We start from the raw sequence: 18,748 nt of genomic DNA, 5'->3' as shown, positions 1-18,748 counted from the left end.
ATAGACATCTGCCTGGTCATCTTAGCTGTGATACTGTTCTTTCTCATTTGTTATAACTTCTGCTCACAGGAGACAGGATCTGGCATCCAACCTGGCTTAGTGCTGTGGGGGTTGAAGTCGGGATAAAATGGGAGCAATGATGCCTATGTCTCAGGTTCACTGAGTTCCAGAAGATGGAAGAGCCAAATGGTGTCTACACTTGAGACAAGGTTTGATCAGTGGTTCTGTCCACCCATTTCCTCAGATCTCTGATCATTTTTCAGCCTGTACCCAACCTCGGGCCTACCCAACCTCCCTTCTTCCTCTCCATGGTGCTAACAGAGCACTGTAGTTTCCATTGCTACATTCTTGGCCCTTCCAACAACCCTGGAATGGGGTCATTATTCTTTCAGTAAGAGAACCTGGAGCTTAGAGGTCAGGGAACTTAGTGAGACAGGCAGTAAGTGGTTTGGGATCTCCTTGTTTGAACACCAGAGCCCAGACAGGTTGAGAGGGATCCTTTGGGTAAAAAGGCCAAGGCTTTGCCAAGGCAGGCCTACCAGTCCATTCCTGACTGATGAATAATCTGAAACATTAATGATCCCCCCACTGCCTCCACAGCTCATTTTATTGTTCCCACAGGCTCCCGTTAGTAAGTGACAACTTGTTTGTCCAGTTTTTTATCAGATGCACAAGATAGTCCCTTGGGGATATGACCGCAGACCTAGTTATAACTAATCTAGCAATAAAACTGGCCCCTTTCCTTAGGTTCTGCTGTCTCATCCAGGTCAAGGCCTCTATAAGAATGAAAAGACCCACAGGACAGAGTAGGAGAGCCACAGTCCTTGAGCTCTGGCCTTGGCCTAAACCATTTTCCAAACTCACCCTTTCAAACCACTACTTGCATTTCCAGCAAAAAGGATTTATCTTTATCAAGTCTGGGAAACGGACAAAGCTAGGTACTGCATGGACTCTGAAATCCTTAAGCTATTCTGAAATTCAAAAAAGGACACACTGTTCAGAAAATTCAGGGGTCCCATGAGCCACAGAACAAAGCACTCAGGGCAGGTCAACCTAGTCTTTCTGCAACCTCTGCAGCTCCTGCGCTCAGTGCTCACCCTCTGCACTACTCTAGTGCTGGCTTAGACACACAAACCACGGGGACCCATTTGCCTGCACATGGTCCTCCTGGCCAGGTCTCTGGACCACTCAAAGTAGATCTGAGGCCTGGGCTGGTCCCCCCGCCTCCCTGACCTAAGCTAGGTAGTGTCACCCCAGCCTTTGCTGCTCTTCTACTCTGGGAAACAAAATAGTTCAGTTTAAAAAACACTTGAGCAGGGCGGCGCCTGTGGCTCAGTGAGTAGGGCGCCGGCCCCATATGCCAAGGGTGGCGGGTTCAAACCCAACCCCGGCCAAACTGCAACAAAAAAAAAAAAAAATAGCCGGGCGTTGTGGCAGGCGCCTGTAGTCCCACCTGCTCGGGAGGCTGAGGCAAGAGAATCGGGTAAGCTCAAAAGTTAGAGGTTGCTGTGAGCCGTGTGACACCACGGCACTCTACCCAGGGCAGTACAGTGAGACTCTGTCTCTACAAAAAAAAAAAAAAAAAAACAGTTGAGCAGGACAGTGGCTCAGGCCTACAATCCTAGCTAGCACTCTGGGAGGCTGAAGCGGGTGGACTGTCTAAGCTCATAGGTTTGAGACCAGTCTGAGCCAGAGCGAGACCTCATCTCTAAAAATAGCTACGTGTGGCGGGTGCCTGTAGTCCCAGTTACTTGGGAGGCTGAGGTAAGAGAGTAACTTGAGCCCAAGAGTTTGAGGTTACTGTAAGCTGTGACACCACGGTACTCTACCGAGAGTGACAAAATGAGACTCTATCAAAAAAAAAATAAAAATAAAACACACTTGATTCAGGGTTGGAGGGCAGACCCACTGCAATGGGAAGCTGTCTTAGAAATCAAATCAAGTCCAGCTGGTCTTAAATTTTGCTGAGTCATGGGCTCCTTTGAGAATCTGACATATGTTCTGATTTCTGCAGCAGAAAAATTCACCTTTACTCAAAATCATACACAGACTACAAGCCTTGTTTCAATTATCTAAGTAGTGAAGAGAAACTGAAGCCCAAAGGGGCAAAAATTTGCCCTAGGTCACATGGCATTATTTGGGCTACAAACCATGCCGTAAGAGGCCATTCCCTGAGGCCAGAGGGAGAAGACACAATGGAGTTGGGTAAAGAGCTTTAATGTGTAACAGTAGGCCAACTAGGAAGGGTAAGACCCATAAGGCCTCAGCCCTTCTCCTGATGCCCTGGCACCTGTGTGTCTGGGCCAGTCCCATGTCTGCCCCAGCTCTGAGGCGCTCAAGTCCCAGGGAAGGGTGGGAAAGAAAGTTAGCTATCTGGGAGCTCAGTCCCAATAGTTCAGGAAGGTGAACACAGGCTAGTTGAATTTGGCCTTGGAAAAATCCATCTCCGGATGCTGATCCATGAACCTGGGGAAGAGGGAAGGTGAAACAAGGTTGTTCCTTTCCCCAAAAGCTGATCTGTTCAGCCCCCCATGTCAAGTCTAACTTATACAGCCTGGAACCAGCCCCAGGGTATCCGAGTCTCATTCAAATCCTGCAACTGGAAGCTGACGTGCCAACACTGGCACTGTATTCCTATAGGTAGCAATGACCGCCCATTACCCTTTCCCGCCTACCTTGCTGGCCTTGCCCTTAAGATGACCTGTGCTAGTGATAAGGATAGGCCAAAGGGATAGAGCCATAAACTCTGCTGGCTCATCTTGGAAGAGGACAGGGCAGCTCCTGAGTCCTTCTCAGTGATTGACTTGCTGCTGTCACCTAGCCCCCAGGCCCACACTCCCTTCACCCCCATCTCTGAATTGCTCACTTTTTCAAAATTTCCTGTTTCTTCTGTTCATCCGAGGTAGGCAGCCCCATGGACTTCTGTCTCTGATCATACATCATCTTTTCCACCATGCTGCGGGTCTCACCGTCCAGATCTGACAGCTGGGGGGAGGAAGTAACAGGGATAGGTGAAGCTCTGGGACCAGCTGGGCCCCTCACCTTCCTACGAAAGCTCTCCCAACTAGCCAGGGCTCACTTTGGAGTTTTCAGGGTTAATCTTCTTGGTATTGATCTCAGGGTCACTGGCCACCAAGCGGCTCCACCACTCCATCTTATTGATCTGAAAAGAGAAGGACAACCAGGGGATGGGAGGTGGTGCCCTCTGTGCCCCAGGAAATCATCCCTCAACCTTCCACATCTAAACTCTCTTCCATCAATCAACGTCGTGCACCTGGGACCCACACAGGCCTGTGTTAGACTCTGCCCTCCCAGCAGCTGGAGGAGATAGATGCAGATGCAGTTATAAATAAGTGATAAGGGAAAGAAAAAAGCATAAAGAGATATTCAGAATGGAGAGAGAGAAGTCAGAAAGTGACACTTGGGTTGGGTGCAGTGGCTCACCCTGTAATCTAGATTGCTTGAGCTCAGGAGCTCAAGAGTTTAAGACCATGGGCGGCGCCTGTGGCTCAGTGAGCAGGGCGCCGGCCCCATATGCCGAGGGTGGCGGGTTCAAACCCAGCCCCGGCCAAACTGCAACAAAAAAATAGCCGGGCGTTGTGGTGGGTGCCTGTAGTTCCAGCTGCTCGGGAGGCTGAGGCAAGAGAATCGCGTAAGCCCAAGAGTTAGAGGTTGCTGTTGAGTCGTGTGACGCCATGGCACTCTACCAAGGGCGGTACAGTGAAACTCTGTCTCTACAAAAAAAAAAAGTTTAAGACCAGCCTGAGCAACAGCAAAACCCGTCTCTACTGAAAAACTCAGGTGGCGCCTGTGGCTCAAAGGGGTAGGGCGCTGGCCCCATATGCCAGAGGTGGGTTCAAACCCAGCCCTGGCTAAAAACTGCAAAAAAAAAAAATAGAAAACTAGCTGGGGTTGGCACCCATGGCTCAGTGAGTAGGGCGCCAGACCCATATACCGAGGGTGGTGGGTTCAAACCCGCCCCCAGCCAAACTGCAACAAAAAATAGCCGGGTGTTATGGCAGGCACCTGTACTCCCAGCTACTTGGGAGGCTGAGGCAAGAGAATCACCTAGGCCCAGGAGTTGGAGGTTGCTGTGAGCTGTGATGCCATGGCACTCTACCAAGGGTAATAAAGTGAGACTCTGTCTCTAAAAAAAAAGAAAGGAAGAAAACTAGCTGGGCACTGTGCTGCATGCCTATAGTCCCAACGACTCAGGAGGCTGAGGCAAGAGGATCTCTTGAGCCCAAGATGTGAGGTGGCTATGAGCTCGGACACCACGGCACTCTACCCACGATGACACAGTTAAGACATTGTGCCCCCCACCCCTAAAAAAAGTGACATGTGGGCAGAGGCTTAAGACACAAGCAGTGTATCAGATTAAAATTGGGAAGGAAAAAAAAAAGAAAAGCAAGGAAGAACATTTCATGTTCCAGTAAGAAGGAAAGCAAATGCAAAGACAAGGACAGGTGAGAGAAAGGCAGCCAGTGCGAGGACCAGGGGAAGCTCTCCTTGGATCCTTGGTCCTTTATAGAGACCACCTTTATGGTTGTCTGTGTCCCATAGCTCTGTGAAAGCAGTGAGGTAGAGAACATATGCTTCCTGAGGGTACATATTTTCTACATTTTGTTCACTGTTCTCTCTCCAGTCCTTGGAACAGTACCTGGCACAGAGGTGTTGAAATATTTGATGAACTAAATTCATGTACAAACCTAATGCAAAAGAAAAGGCTTTGATACCAAGACTGTCTCAATCCTGACTCCACCGTGTCCTGGTAGGAGCTTGGGCAATCACTGAGCTCTTTTCCTGACTCTAAAATGGGAACAAACATACCCTGAAGACAATTCCACAAAGTCCCCCACATGGTCCCTAAGCAAATAAGCACACACCCTCTCCTCTTCCTCCTTCAATACCAGGCTACTTGGCCGGGCCTGACACACCTTCTCCAGATGCACAGTCACCACCTTGCCGTCCTCAATGAGCCACGAGCTCTCTTCTACCTTCACTTCATTGTAGAGCTCCCCGTCAATGATTGCTGGCTGCCCCTTGAGCCCCAAACGGAGGTGCCGCCGCTGGATATCCACCACCACATCTTTCCCCTTCAGCCGGAAGTTCACACGGAAGGGCACTGCCAGCTACATGGGGGCAAAGGCAGTCAGGGGGAGCTGTGGGGCTGCCAGGACCCTGGGCTGGTTCCCTAACCTTCACCCCTGGCCCCCGTTACTCACATCCAGCTCTGACAGGGTCTGGGTCCAGCGGTAATTGGGCAGGTCTGCCCCGTTGCCTAGGTTGGGCTTCAGTTTTCCTTTGTCCTTCTCATCTTCCTCCTCCTCATCCTCCTCGGCCTCCTGTTCACAGTCAGGGGTGTTCAGCTACTTAAGTGACAGACACACACTAAAGCCTAATGAGGACAGGCCCAGGAGATACAGCCACAAACAAAATAGACCTGGTCCCTGCCCACTTCATAATGCAGACCCTCCAAGCTTTAAACCACTGGAAATCAGAAGTAAACCTGGTTCTGATCTCTGCCAAGAGGAGCTCAGACTATGACACCATGTGACAAAGGACAGGGCGGGGCCTACAGACCCCAGCCAACTTCAAAAGGGACCTATAACAGGTACTGTCCCTCTGGCTCTTAGGCTTTTCTACCCAAGGCTTAAGGCCAGAGGGTTTTTGTATTTTTAGCCTGGATCCTTTGGTCCAGTAGTGTCTTTTGAGTAGGACCTTAAAGTACAGGGAAGATCCCCTAAGCTGGATTGGGGAGGAGGGCGCCAAAAAAGGAGGAAAGGAGGGTATCCCAGAGAAAGGGGAAGCCTGGAGTCTCTGGAAATTCCCAAGCCCCTGGCTAGTCCTGAGTGTCTCCAGACCATCTTACCTGCTTCCCTGGTGAGCTCAGGCTGCCATTCTTTAGCTGGGCTTCATGGGCCTCTGCATCCTTTTTCTGTAGCAAAGGGCACAGTAGTTGGCAATAGGCCCTCCATTGCCAAGTGCCAATGAGGACCTTATGGTTGCAGGAGAGAAGCCCACCCTCACCTTGTCAATCTCCAGCTGCAGCCTCTCTGCTTCCTCATCAGTCAGCTCCTTGATCTGGGGCCCAGGTGTCTCTGACTTGGCTTCCTTGGCCAGCCTGGCCGCCCGCTCTGTCTTCTCCCGCCGCTCAGCCTCCTGCCGAGCTCTCTTCTCTCGCCGAGCCTTCTGTGCCAGCTGATTATGGTGGCCGAAGGTCTGTGTGATAAGCTAGATTAGGAAAAGAAGGGAATGAGGCATCAGAGCAGGGGGCAATGTTTCAAGACCTGGAGTCCAGCCTCCCCTCCACCTGCTGGGTGCCTGGGCAAAGTACTGCACTAAAAACCTCAGTCTCCTCATCTGCAAAATGGGGATAATACACCTCACAAAGTTGTAGTAAGAATACCTGCAAAGTACCTGGCTCAATAAACTGGCTATTTTACAGATGGGATCTCGTTAACCTGCTCAGCAGGTGGGTCTCCAACTCCTGGCCTCAAGCAATCCTCCCACCACAGCCTCCCCATTTGTGAGGATTACAGATGTGAGCCACCGTACTCAGCCAATAAACTGGCTATTTCAAAAAGCAAAGCTGGCTCAGTACCTGTAGCTCAGCAGCTTGGGCACCAGCCACATACACTGGGGCTGGCGGGTTTGAACCCAGCCTGGGTCTGCTAAACAACAATGACAACTACAAACAAAAAATAGCTGGGCATTGTGGCAGGCGCCTGTAGTCCCAGCTACTTGAGAGGCTGAGGCAAGAGAATCGCTTAAGCCCAAGATTTTGAGGTTGCTGTGAGCTATAACGCCACAGAACTCTACTGAGGGCGACATAGTGAGACTGTCTCAAAATAAATAAATAAAAAGCAAAACTATTATTACAAGCAGAACATGAGCCTCAGGCCCTCTCAGAAGCCTCTCCTGAGTTCTCAGGCCCATAACGATCTGCTTCTCTGACTGATCTCTCTTACGAACTACATCCTGTCTCCAGGACCATAGGCCCAGCAGTGCAGCACTCAACACCACACCCAGAAAGGCCATGTTTGCAGGAAGCAAGACAGCTTTCTTGAGGGAAGAAGCTATCTCTCTCTCCAGCCAGTAAGCTGTCAATTTCAAATCTTTTCTCTCCCACCATACCTTCCCAGTATATTTCCACCCTATGACCCACTAGTTGGCCTCCCTGCCACCCAAGGGGTATCCCAATACTACTGCCTTCTGCACTATTTGGCTCTGTGCACTTAGGCAAGTGAACGACTTGACTTTTTCTAAGCCTCAGTTTTCTTATCTGTCATGAGAATTGAATAAGGCAGCACCTATCAAGAGGGAGGTATTAGGGCCGGGCAAAGTGGCTCACGCCTGTAATCCTAGCACTCTGGGAGGCCAAGGCAGGTGGATTGCCTAAGCTCACAGGGTCAAGACCAGTCTGAGCCAGAGAGAGACCTCATCTCTAAAAATAGCTGGGCACTGGGGCGGCACCTATGGCTCAAAGGATAGGGCACCAGCCCCATATGCTGGAGGTGGCAGGTTCAAACCCAGCCCCAACCAAAAACGACAAAAAAAAAAAAGGGCTGGGCATTGTGGCAGGTACCTGTAGTCTCAGCTACTCAGGAGGCTGAGGCAAGAGAATCACTTGAGCCCAAGAGTTTGAGGTTGCTGTGAGCTATGACACCATAGCACTCAATCGAGGGCAACAAAGCGAGACTGTGTCTCAAAACAAAACAAAAAGGCCTGGTATGGTTCTTGCCACATCATTGCCACATACAAAGGGTTGGCTTGCCAACACCCTTCACTGGCGGGAGCTGTGCATAGCTGGTCAGGGTGGGGAGAAGCACCTTCGCCATTGTAAAAATAGAGGGAGAGGGATGATGCTGCCTCAGGGGTTATACCAGGAGCTCCCAAGCGTGGTTCCCGTGACCTACAGTACCAGTATCACCTGGAACCTGTTAGAAATGCTAAACCTTAAGCCCCACTCCAGACCTGCAGATTGGAAATCCTGGGGTGTGGCCAGCCAATTTCTATTTCCAAAAAGCCTTTCTGGCCAATTCTTCAGAATGCATACCTAGCTTTAAGTTTCTGGTCTACACCATCCACCTGTGTGACCCTGAAGCCATCTCTCTATACTTCTATTTTATTCTAAAAGCAGCCTTGTCATATAGGGTTCGTCTACTCCCAGGTCACCTGGCAAACTCCTACTCATCCTACAGGACCAGTGTCGAGTTTCATCTCTGGTACTCTGGCAGGCCCAGGAACATACCCTCAGGAAACTCAACTCCGTGCCAGGGCGGCGCCTGTGGCTCAAGGAGTAGGGTGCTGGTCCCATATGCCGGAGGTGGCGGGTTCAAACCCAGCCTCGGCCAAAAACCACAAAAAAAAAAATAACAGTCAACTCCATGCCAACCGCACAGTGTGCATCAGGCGCACACGTGCATGTGCCCCTGGAGGTCACACAGGGCACTTGCACGTGATTTGCAGCCAATAAGCCATCTTTCAGCAATCTCTAAGCTAGAGCTAGAGGGAAGAGTCTGCAAGGGCTCAGGGTCACAGAAGTCACCATGGGCTCCCAGACCTAGGGTCCTGCCAAGTCCTCCCACTACTCCCAATCTCCCAGCCCCATGCCACTCTGCAAGGTTAAAGGGCACCAAAAGTACCTCCTGAGCCACATAAGTGAACAAATTGGGGAAAGAGGTGGTGGGGAGAGAATTGAGCCATCTGAAGGCAATTCTACTGCCAATAAAAATGATAAAGTCATGAGATAATTATACCAGTGCTAGTGGAAACTATTCCATCAAAGGGCCTTGGTCACAAGTCCCTAATCAGAGAGACCTTGAACTGAAGTCATTGGCCAACCAGTGGCCAGGGGGAGATGGCAGCAGGGCCCTTCCCTGTGCCAGTTCCAGTAAGTGATGTCGCATCCCAGCATCCCATTCATCCTGTTCCTTCCTAGCTCCCGGAGGTTAAGTGAGGGCAGAACTAAACAAGCCAGAGTCAAGACCATTCACAGCAGCTTCTGATGCCCCCTCCCAAGCTCCTCCCACCAGCTTTACCCAAGCCTAGCCTCAACCAGGCACCCTTGGGAATGAGGAGCCTACCCAGAGGTGCCAACCCAGAGTCACTAAACATATCCCTGGAAACCATAGCCCAGCAGGGTGAGGAAGGGGTGAGGAGGGTTGGGTCTGCTGTAAGCTAAGCCTGTTGCTCTCTCCTAGAAGAGGCCCTAGGACAGGCTCCAGACTGCTCAATGCCTTACCCCTTGGTAAGTGCAAAAGTTTTCCCCGACTTAGGCTGGGAGTGGGAGTAAATAGAGTGGCTCCCACCAGCCTAGCCAGGACATACCATGAGAGCTATTGAAGCTGAACTCAAAGGTATGAGGTCTTGAACTTCTGAACACCCTAGAGTGGACAGCAGAAGGAATCCCCCAACATACATGACACACAGAGAGATGACACACTCCCAGTTACAACACTGGGTAACTTGGGCAGGAATTCTCAGCCAATGGGCTCTGTTGAATTCTTCCCCACCTGAGAAACTCTACTCTTCCCCATCCCCTACCCCATCTTTACCCTTCATCCCCAGGTGAGAAACCACTGAGCTGCAGCAATGGCCATCACCCCCAGTCCTGTCACCACTTCCTAGCTGCCCTGAACCAGTGCCCCTAGAGACGTAAGGACTGCAAGGTGGCAGCTGCAGAGATGCCTAGAGGGAAGGGAAAAGGGAAGAGCAGGCTGCATGGGAGACACAGGTCCAACAGGCCCCCAACACCGCAACTACCAGAACATCACTGGGGACCTACTGGGTCCTCATCCTCACCCATAAGCCAGTGCCCTCAGCTGTCTTCTCCTCATCCTGTGGTTCCTACCTCAAGGAGTAACACCACCATCCATCCAGGTGCCCAAGGAGAAAGCAGAGTCAGCTGCTATCTCCATCACTCTCCTGTTACCAATCCTAGCAGACACACCATTCCACTGTCCTCACAACCCAAGTCTGTCATTCGCTGCAAATGAATGACAGCAAAAACATCACGGTCCCCCATGGCCTGCAATGCAGAGCCCACACAGCCTCTCTCTGCACAGGAGCCTTGTACCTGGCCTGCTCCTTGCTGACCCTGATCTCCTGGAGTTCCTCCTCAGCCCTCAAGATCAGACTCAATTTGGGCAGATCACAGCCAGGCCTTCTCCTAGGTATATTTAGGCTTTTCCTCTGTAATTCTATTCCCACCACCTGCTTCTCCACCTCTGGGGCTCCTTCATGCTGTTTCCTGCATGGAAACACCTTTTTGCCCACTCTCCTCCCTGTGAAATCCCACAGGACTCTACCACAATCTTTTTTTTTTTTTTTGCAGTTTTTAGCCAGGATTGTGTTTGAACCCACCACCTCCAGCACATGGGGCCAGCTCCCTACTCCTTTAAGCCACAGGCGCCACATTTTTTTTTCCCCAGACAGAGTCTCACTTTGTCACTCTTGGCAAAGTGCTATGGCATCAATAGTTCACAGCAACCTCAAACTCTTGGGCTCAAGATATCCTACAGCCTCAAGCCTTCCCAGTAACTGGAACTACAGGTGCCTGCCAAGATGCCCCACTAGTTTTTTCTGTTTTAGTAGAGACAGAATCTTACTCTTGCTCAGGTTGGCCTGGAACTCCTGAGCTCAAGCAATCCACCTGCCTCCCAGAATGCAAGGATTACAGGCCTCAGCCACCACACCCAGCCTCTACCTCAACCCTTCTAACAGCATTTTCCTCCTTGGGTTTAAATTTTGGGCACTATGCCTTATCACCCTGCAAAGCAGTGTCCTTACCTGATCTGTCTTTGTGGCACCTAAGTACCCCAAATATTTTTTCTGAAGGCAGAATATGAAACAGCTTTTATTAAAATGCTAACCCAGTGGGGAACTATATCTGTACAAATATAGAAAATTTTAAAAATCCAGTGACTCAAAGAACCGTCCAGTATCTTCTACTGAAAGCCAAAGATTAAAAAAAATAAAAGCAGTTGGGTAGTGGCTCATGCCTATAATCCTAGTACTCTGGGAAGCCAAGGCTGGTGGACTGCTTGAGCTCAGGACTTCAAGACCAGCCTAAACAAGAACAAGGCTCCATCTCTACTAAAAATAGAAAAACTAGCTGGGCATTGTGGCACTTGCCTATAATCTCAGCTATTGCTTGAGTCCAAGAGTTTGAGGTTGCTGTGAGCTATGATTATACCATAGCACTCTACTCAGGGCCACAGAGTGAGACTCTGTCTCAAAAAAAAAAGAAGAAGAAGAAAAGAGAAAAGAAAAAGAAAAAAGGGACTTGGTGCCTGTGGCTCAAACGGCTAAGGCACCAGCCACATATACCTGAGCTGGCGGGTTCGAATCCAGCCTGGCCCACCTAACAACAATGATGGCTGCAACCAAAAAATAGCCAGGCATTGTGCCAGGTGCCTGTAGTCTCAGCTACTTGGGAGGCGGAAGAAGGAGAATCGCTTGAGCCCAGGAGTTGGAGGTTGCTGTGAGCTGTGATACCACAGCACTCTACTCAGGGTGACAGCTTGAGGCTCTGTCTCAAAAAAAAAAAAAAAAAAGAATAAAGGAAACAGACTCACCTCAAAGTAGGGAAGGGGAATGAAGAAGGAAGTGTTGTGAGTTAGAAGAGAGAAAGCTCCTGACGTTAGAGCCTACACAGGGAATAGGGACAGGGCTATGCACTTGTACTGCTAAGGAATCACATTCTAGCAGCAGAACCCAGACTAATGTTCTCTGACACAGATCTCCACCTTAGCCGAACCAGTAAGAATAACTACAGTGGCTTGAAACACAAAATGTACTTGAAGAAGTTTATGATAACAATGGGAAAAACACAATCCCCTCCTCGTCAGTCACCTTGCAAGATGCTGGGAACTAATATTCTAAAAGCAGTAAGTAAAAGGCTGTGCATGTATATCCTCTCACGGTAATGAAACAGTTAATGAGGGCACGTTTCAACTGATAAAGGAAGAAAGAATGACAGAACAGCAGCATTTTCTAAACCTCTGAGAATTATAATCCCAGCACTCTAGGAGGCCAACTCAGGTGGATTGCTAGAGCTCAGGAGTTTAAGACCAGCCTGGGCAAGAGTGAGATCCTGCCTCTATTAAAAATAGAAAAACTAGCTGGGCATCGTGGCTGGTGCCTGTAGTCCCAGCTACTCCAGGGGCTGAGGCAAGAGGATGGCTTGAGCACAAGAGTTTGAAGTTGCTGTGAGCTATGACTCCAGAGCACTCTACCCAGGGAGACAAAGTGAGACTCTGACTCAAAAAATTAATAAATAAATAAAAACGAAAACCTCTAGGAATGAAAATTATGGATTTAGGCATGATCAATGATTGCTAATGTCACCAAAGAAGAAACCACCGATTATGTGCTTCCTGATGGAGTGAATACACCAGACCACCTATGTAGCAGTCCTGAAAAACCAACAAACAAAAAAGCCACCAAATCAGACCAAGCCTCTAGATGTAACTACCAACATAAAGGAAATCATAAGGACAAAGAAACATTTTAAACACCAAGGGGATGTGTGATACAATAAGAGAATCATTATCTGTTTTTTTCCCTAGGTTCCTGACCCAGAACTCCTTAATCTTTTGGAATTTCCTGGCTCGGCGCCCATACCTCAGTGGTTAGGGCGCCAGCCACATGCACCAGAGCTGATGGGTTCGAACCCCACCCCAGTCTGATAAACAAACAAACAAAAAAATAGCTGAGTATTGTGGCAGGTACCTGAAGTTCCAGCTACTTGGGAGGCTGAGGCAAGAGAATGGCTTAAGCCCAAGAGTTTGAGGTTGATGTGAGCTGTGTCACCACAGCACTCTACCGAGGGTGACATAATAAGACTCTGTCTCAAAAAAATAAATAAATAAATTTGGAAAGAAGTTCAAAACACCATAAGTATATCCTTTTTTTACTCTTCTTTTTTTTATTTTTGACCAACATAATTTAAGTGTACTGAGGAAGTTTAACTATAGGTTCAAACGTGCTGTGAGATAAAGGTTGAAAAAGACAGCCCTAGAGGTAGAAGCAACCCAATAGTCTATCAACACATGAAGATTTTTTTTTTTTTTTTGAGACGTAGTCGCACTATGCTGCTCCCGGAAGAATACCGTGGTGTCACAGCTCACAGCAACCTTTCTCTCCTGAGATAAGAGATCCTCTTATCTCAGCCTCCCAAGTAGGTAGACTACAGGCACCCACCAAAATGCCCAGCTAGATTTTAGAGACAGGGCCTTGCTCTTGCCCAGGCTGGTCTCAAACTCCTGACCTCCAGCAATCCACCCACCTCCGTCTCCCAGAGTACTATGATTATAGGAATGAGCCGCTGCACCCAGCCCAAAGATCTTTTTTGAATGTAGTAAACACATTTTAAAAAATGGAATATTACTCATCCTGAAAAAGGAAAACAAATCCTGTCAGATGCTACAATATGGATAAACCTTTGAGATTACATTAAGTGAAACAAGCCAGTCTTGAGGGCGGCACCTGTGGTTCAGTGAGTAGGGCACCGGCCCCATATACCGAGGGTGGAGGGTTCAAACCTGGCCCCAGCCAAACTGCAACAACAACAACAACAACAAAAAAAAAATAGCCAGGCATTGTGGTGGGCACCTGTGATCCCAGCTACTTGGGAGGCTGAGGCAAGAGAATCGCCTAAGCCCAAGAGCTGCAGGTTGCTGTGAGATCTGATGCCATGGCACGCTACCAAGGGCAACATAGTGAAACTCTGTGGCAAAATAACAAAAAAAAACATTAAAATTAAAATAAATAAATAAAACAATAACTTCTAGATAGTCACAAAATATTTACTAATCTAAAAATATAACTTTAGTTTAAAAAAAATTACGGTTAAAAAAATTTATCAGAGGCTGAGGCAGGTGTTGTCGTGGGTGCCTATAGTCCCAGCTACAAGGGAGGCGGAGGCTGAGGCAAGAGAACTGCTTGAGCCCAAGAATTTGAGGTTGCTGTGAGCTGTGACACCATAGTACTCTACGGAGGGCAACAAAGTGAGGGCAAGAACTCTGAAGAAAAAAAAAACTTTTTTTATCATCTTAACCTTTTCTTTCCTTCTTTTTTTTTTGCAGTTTTTGGCTGGGGCCAGGTTTGAACCCACCACCTCCAGTATATGGGGCCGGCACCCTACTCCTTCAGCCACAGGCACCGCCCTTCTATTTTTTTTTTTTTTTTTGAGACAGAGTCTCACTCTGTTGCCCTGGGTGGAGTGCCACGGCATCATCATAGCTCACAGCAACCATGAATTCCTGGGCTCAAGAGATCCTCCTTCCAGGCAGTGCCTGTGGCTCAAATGAGTAGGGTGCCAGCCCCTAGTATTTCTACTAAAAATAGAAATACTAAGCCCAGGAGTTGGAGGTAGCTGTGTTTCTAGGCTAGAGTACAGTGCTATCATCATAGCTCACTGCAATCTCAAATTCCTAGGCTCAAGTGATTCTCCCACCTCATCCTCCTGAGTAGCTAAGACAATAGGAGGCTACCATGTCTGGCTTATTTATTTTTTTGTAAAGACAGGGGTCTCACTATGCAGCCCAGGCTGGTCTCAAACTCCTCAGCCTCCAAAATGCTAAGATTACAGGTGTGAATCACCTTACCATATCCAGCCTATTTTTTACTTTTATTTTTCCAAGTACTTTTGATGCCTACTTGGTTGAATCCACAGATGCTGAACCCATATTCAGCTGTGTTTGTCCTTTTATGACTAGCTTATTTCACTTAACACAATGTCCTCAAAGGTTCATCCCTGTAGTTATCAATCCCTTATGAATAGGATTTCCTTCCCCTTTAAGGCTAAATAATATTCTACTGTGTATATATATCACATTCTGTTTATCTACTCATCTATTGATGGACACCCTGGTTGCTTCCAACTTTTGGTTACTATAAATCAGGAGTCCTAAAACTATGGCTTGTGGGCCACATGTGGCAGTGTGATTATATTTGTTCCCGTTTTGTTTTTTTACTTCAAAATAAGATATGTGGGGTGGCGCCTGTGGCTCAAGGAGTAGGGCGCTGGTCCCATATGCTGGAGGTGGTGGGTACAAACCCAGCCCTGGCCAAAAACCACTAAAAAAAAAACAAACAAAAAAAAAATTAGATATGTGCAGTGTGCATAGGAATTTGTTCATAGTTTTGTTTTTTTTTTAAACTACAGTCTGGCCCTCCAACGGTCGGAGGGACAGTGAACTGGCCCCCTGTTTAAAAAGTTTGAGGACGCCTGCAATAATACTGCTAAAGTCTAGGTACAGTGGCCCACACCTGTAATCCTAGCACTCTAAGAGGCTGAAGCAGATTTATCTCCTGAGTTCAGCAGTTCAAGACTAGCCTGAGCAAAATCAAGACCCTATCTCTACTAAAAATAGATAAACTGGCTCAGAGCCTGTAGCTCAGAGGCTAGGGCACAGGCCACATACACTGGAACTGGTGAGTTCGAACCCAGCCCAGACCTGCCAAAGAACAATGACAACTGCAACAAAAACAGAGCTAGGCATTGTGGCAGGCACCAGTAGTCCCAGCTATTAGGGAGGCCGAGGCAAGAGAATCACTTAAGTCCAAGAGTTTGAGGTTGCTGTGAGCTGTGATGCCACACCACTCTACCAAGGGCAACACAGTGAGACTCTTATCTCGAAAAAAAAAAAAAATTAAAAATAAAAAAGAAAGAAATTCAAGGTCTCAGAACCAGTAGCACAAAATGAAAGTCCCAAATCCTTGAACTTTTGGAGCCTATCATCAGGGAAGGCTTTGAGTGTCCCCAAATTTCTGTGTAAGCCTTCATTTCTAACATTTGCCCACTCTCATTCATCTCGCAGCTAACTATTGAGTTAAAACCTCCTAAGTCTCTAGTTAAAACCTCCTTGGACAAAGAACTGAAAGGCGCCATGTCAGGGCAGAAAGCAGGGTTACAACAGACTCTGGTCTCAATCTTCGTTCTCCCATAACTCAGCTCAAGACTTTGGACAAGGTGCGAAACATCCTCAAGGCAATTTCCTCCTTTGTAAAATGGGAATAGTTAACACCTGTCCCACTTGTAGAACTGCTAAAGAATCATGGGAAATACAGTGGGAAAGTACTGAGCCAGGAATGGAGCTTCAGGAAATGACAGCGTGCCTTCCCTCCCCTAGTCCTCCTCCTTGGCATTTTGCTCTGCTGAAGATAACTATTATGCCAAAGGAAGGCGAGGTGTGCTTTTCTTCTGACAAGACTGAGCTGACCAAGCAACAGCAGTCTCTAACACTCACCTTCTCTGCCATCCCCTCTTCTCCGCCAATGAAGAAGTCAGTTTTGCGTCGAAGGAAGCTGAAGAAGGTGTTCACAAGCTGAAAGACAGAGGGAGAAGACTGAAGTTGTGGGGATGCCAAGTTCCTTACTCTAGGAGAGAAGCTGGGATTTGACTATCAAGCCTCCCAACTGAGACATCCTCCCCAAAAGGCTCTCTTAGTTACTCCTACCCTAACTTTACCTAGCTCAGCAGAAGACAGGTTTCTCATTTCTTGTGTGTATGTGCACATTTCACTTTCCTTGTGGTACATCCAAAGCATGACATGCTTTCCTCTTCAGGAAGTAAAAAATCCTATCAAGATTATAGTTAACTTACAAGGGCAAAGCCAGAGGAGAGGAGCAAATGAAGCCAATTTAATAAAAGCTAAGATGTACTAATTCTGGCAGGGGTTATCAGTATAGACAAGTGGTCAAACCCAAAGTTCATAGGTTTGAGGATCAGAATGATACATATTAGCCTCATGATTCTGAAGAAGTTATTTAACTCTACAAAGCAGGAATAAGCGCAGAACCATTTCTAGGTCCTCATGAGGATCAAATGAGGTACCAAAGGCAAGGCTTTTACAAACATACCGCACAGAGCAAGCGACCCATTGGCAGAAAGTAAACTTACAAGCAGAACTATGAAATCTGTCTACATCCATGATGCTGGGCACCAGGTATAGCCAAGGGCACATACTCAGTAAAATTCTTGCTGAATCCATCTACTGGTGACCTAAGATTAGAACCTACAAGCCCTTTTCTTTGCCCAAGTGATTGGTTCTAAATCTGATGCTAGAACTTATCTCAATGGCTTCAATTCCTACTTCTAGACACTTTTTTTTTTTTTGGTAGAGACAGAGTCTCACTTTATGGCCCTCGGTAGAGGGCCTGGCATCACACGGCTCACAACAACCTGCAACTCCTGGGCTTAAGCGATTCTCTTGCCTCAGCCTCCCAAGTAGCTGGGACTACAGGCGCCGCCACAACGCCCAGCTATTTTTTGGTTGCAGTTCGGCCGGGGCCGGGTTTGAACTCGCCACCCTCGGTATATGGGGCCAGTGCCTTACCGACTGAGCCACAGGCGCCACCCTCTAGACACTTTTTTAATCACTAAAAAGTCTCTCCCAAATCCAGTTCTATGTCAACAAGTTAGGAGAATGGGGCTAGGACGTCTTTTCACATTTGTAAGTTAGAAAACACCCTTCCCACCTCAAAGTGCTTGTCACCACGGACATTTAGGTGAAAAGAATGAGAATGGAATGCTCAATGAAAACGTGTCCCCAGAGAGACAGAATCAGCAATGGACTGTGGAAAGCACACTGGCCTAAGGAGTCCGGTCCTCTCTAGCTCAGGAGCCTGTTGAATGATCCCTGCCATTCTCCGGCTACTGGCTGCTTTATAATTGAGAGTTCTGGACTGATCCTGACAGGCTTTTCTACCTCTAATCTTCTGTTTCTGTTCCAAAAAACCAATTCCTGAATCTATGCTAATTGATCTACCTCTTTCACACACAACGTGTTATTATGTCTGATCACTCTGCATGAATTATGCTTTTGAAATGCTCTTTATAAGCTCCATGAAGGCAGGTTTCTGTATCCCCGGGATCTAGTCACCCGAATGTCTGGCACATACTAATCACTCAACAAATACTCCTTGAATGAACAAGCCTGATTACTAAGAACTCCCTATCCTTTGCTTCAAGACACTACTCTCCATGACGCAAGAAAACATGGGATTCGTGGTTTCATCTCATACATGAGGAAAGCGGGTGGAGAGGTGGAAAGGTCTGTGAACGCAGGCATCCTTTTCCTCCATTCAAAGCCTAAAATGACCACGTGCTAACATCACCCTGAACCCCACTGCACACGTTCACTGGGTCGTTCAAGTCTGGGTAGATGCAAATCACTCTGCTGGGATGGTTCCTAAGGGATGCTCTTTGGGAGCGGCCATCAAAGGGGAAATGGGGCCAGAACCATGTGTGAGACCAAGGAGGCTCCTAAAGCTCGGGGAAAGGAGGGCAGGGGCGGGTTCGGGGACCCTGTAATTACTAAGACATAAACTCCTGAGGGGCGCTGGAAGCTGGAGACTGATATGAAAGGGGCGAGAGTTGCCGGCAGGTGGCCGGACCGGAAGCCGTGGCGCAGTGAGAACGTGGGGGGGATCCCAGAAACCCACGAGGCCCAGGAGTGGATCTCGGCCCTCGAAGGCAAGGGGCGGAAGGAGCGTATAGTTGGGCCAGCCGTGACGACGCCGCGCGAGTCGTTACCTCCTGCACTCCGCCCTCGTGCTGCTGCGCCATGGCCAGCAACATGCCGTCGAACCTCTCCTCCTCCTGCTCCCCGCCCATCGCGCCGGCCTGGATCCACGCTCCGAGTTCCGCACTCACGTCCCGCACCCTCCCTTCTCTTTCGGGTCGGAGGGCCCAACGGCTAAAATCGCCTGCCTTCCGCAGCGGAGCCGGAAACAC

The 18,748-nt window shown here is 48.4% G+C and overlaps 1 protein-coding gene across 2 annotated transcripts; it reads right to left on the bottom strand.

Annotated features, from left to right (window-relative positions):
- Window positions 1–2,198: 2,198 nt before the first annotated feature.
- Window positions 2,199–18,748, bottom strand: NUDC (nuclear distribution C, dynein complex regulator). 2 transcript variants are annotated; one of them, XM_053577090.1, is made up of 9 exons: window positions 18,548–18,748; window positions 16,260–16,337; window positions 6,031–6,234; window positions 5,873–5,938; window positions 5,226–5,345; window positions 4,938–5,132; window positions 3,080–3,163; window positions 2,867–2,985; window positions 2,199–2,466 (listed from the first exon to the last, which is right to left on the bottom strand). In XM_053577090.1, exons 1-9 carry the CDS (start codon window positions 18,626–18,628, stop codon window positions 2,415–2,417), a joined length of 999 nt encoding a protein of 332 aa, XP_053433065.1. In that variant the 5' UTR covers window positions 18,629–18,748; the 3' UTR covers window positions 2,199–2,414. The 2 variants fall into 2 exon arrangements, with proteins under 2 accessions (XP_053433065.1, XP_053433066.1); XM_053577091.1 differs by lacking the exons at window positions 16,260–16,337; window positions 18,548–18,748 and adding an exon at window positions 8,255–8,338.

The sequence above is a fragment of the Nycticebus coucang genome, chromosome 22, assembly GCF_027406575.1.
Source record: "Nycticebus coucang isolate mNycCou1 chromosome 22, mNycCou1.pri, whole genome shotgun sequence".
Taxonomy (NCBI): domain Eukaryota; kingdom Metazoa; phylum Chordata; class Mammalia; order Primates; family Lorisidae; genus Nycticebus; species Nycticebus coucang.
Note: the sequence above shows the minus strand (reverse complement) of the source record. Positions and strands in the feature narration are given on the sequence as shown.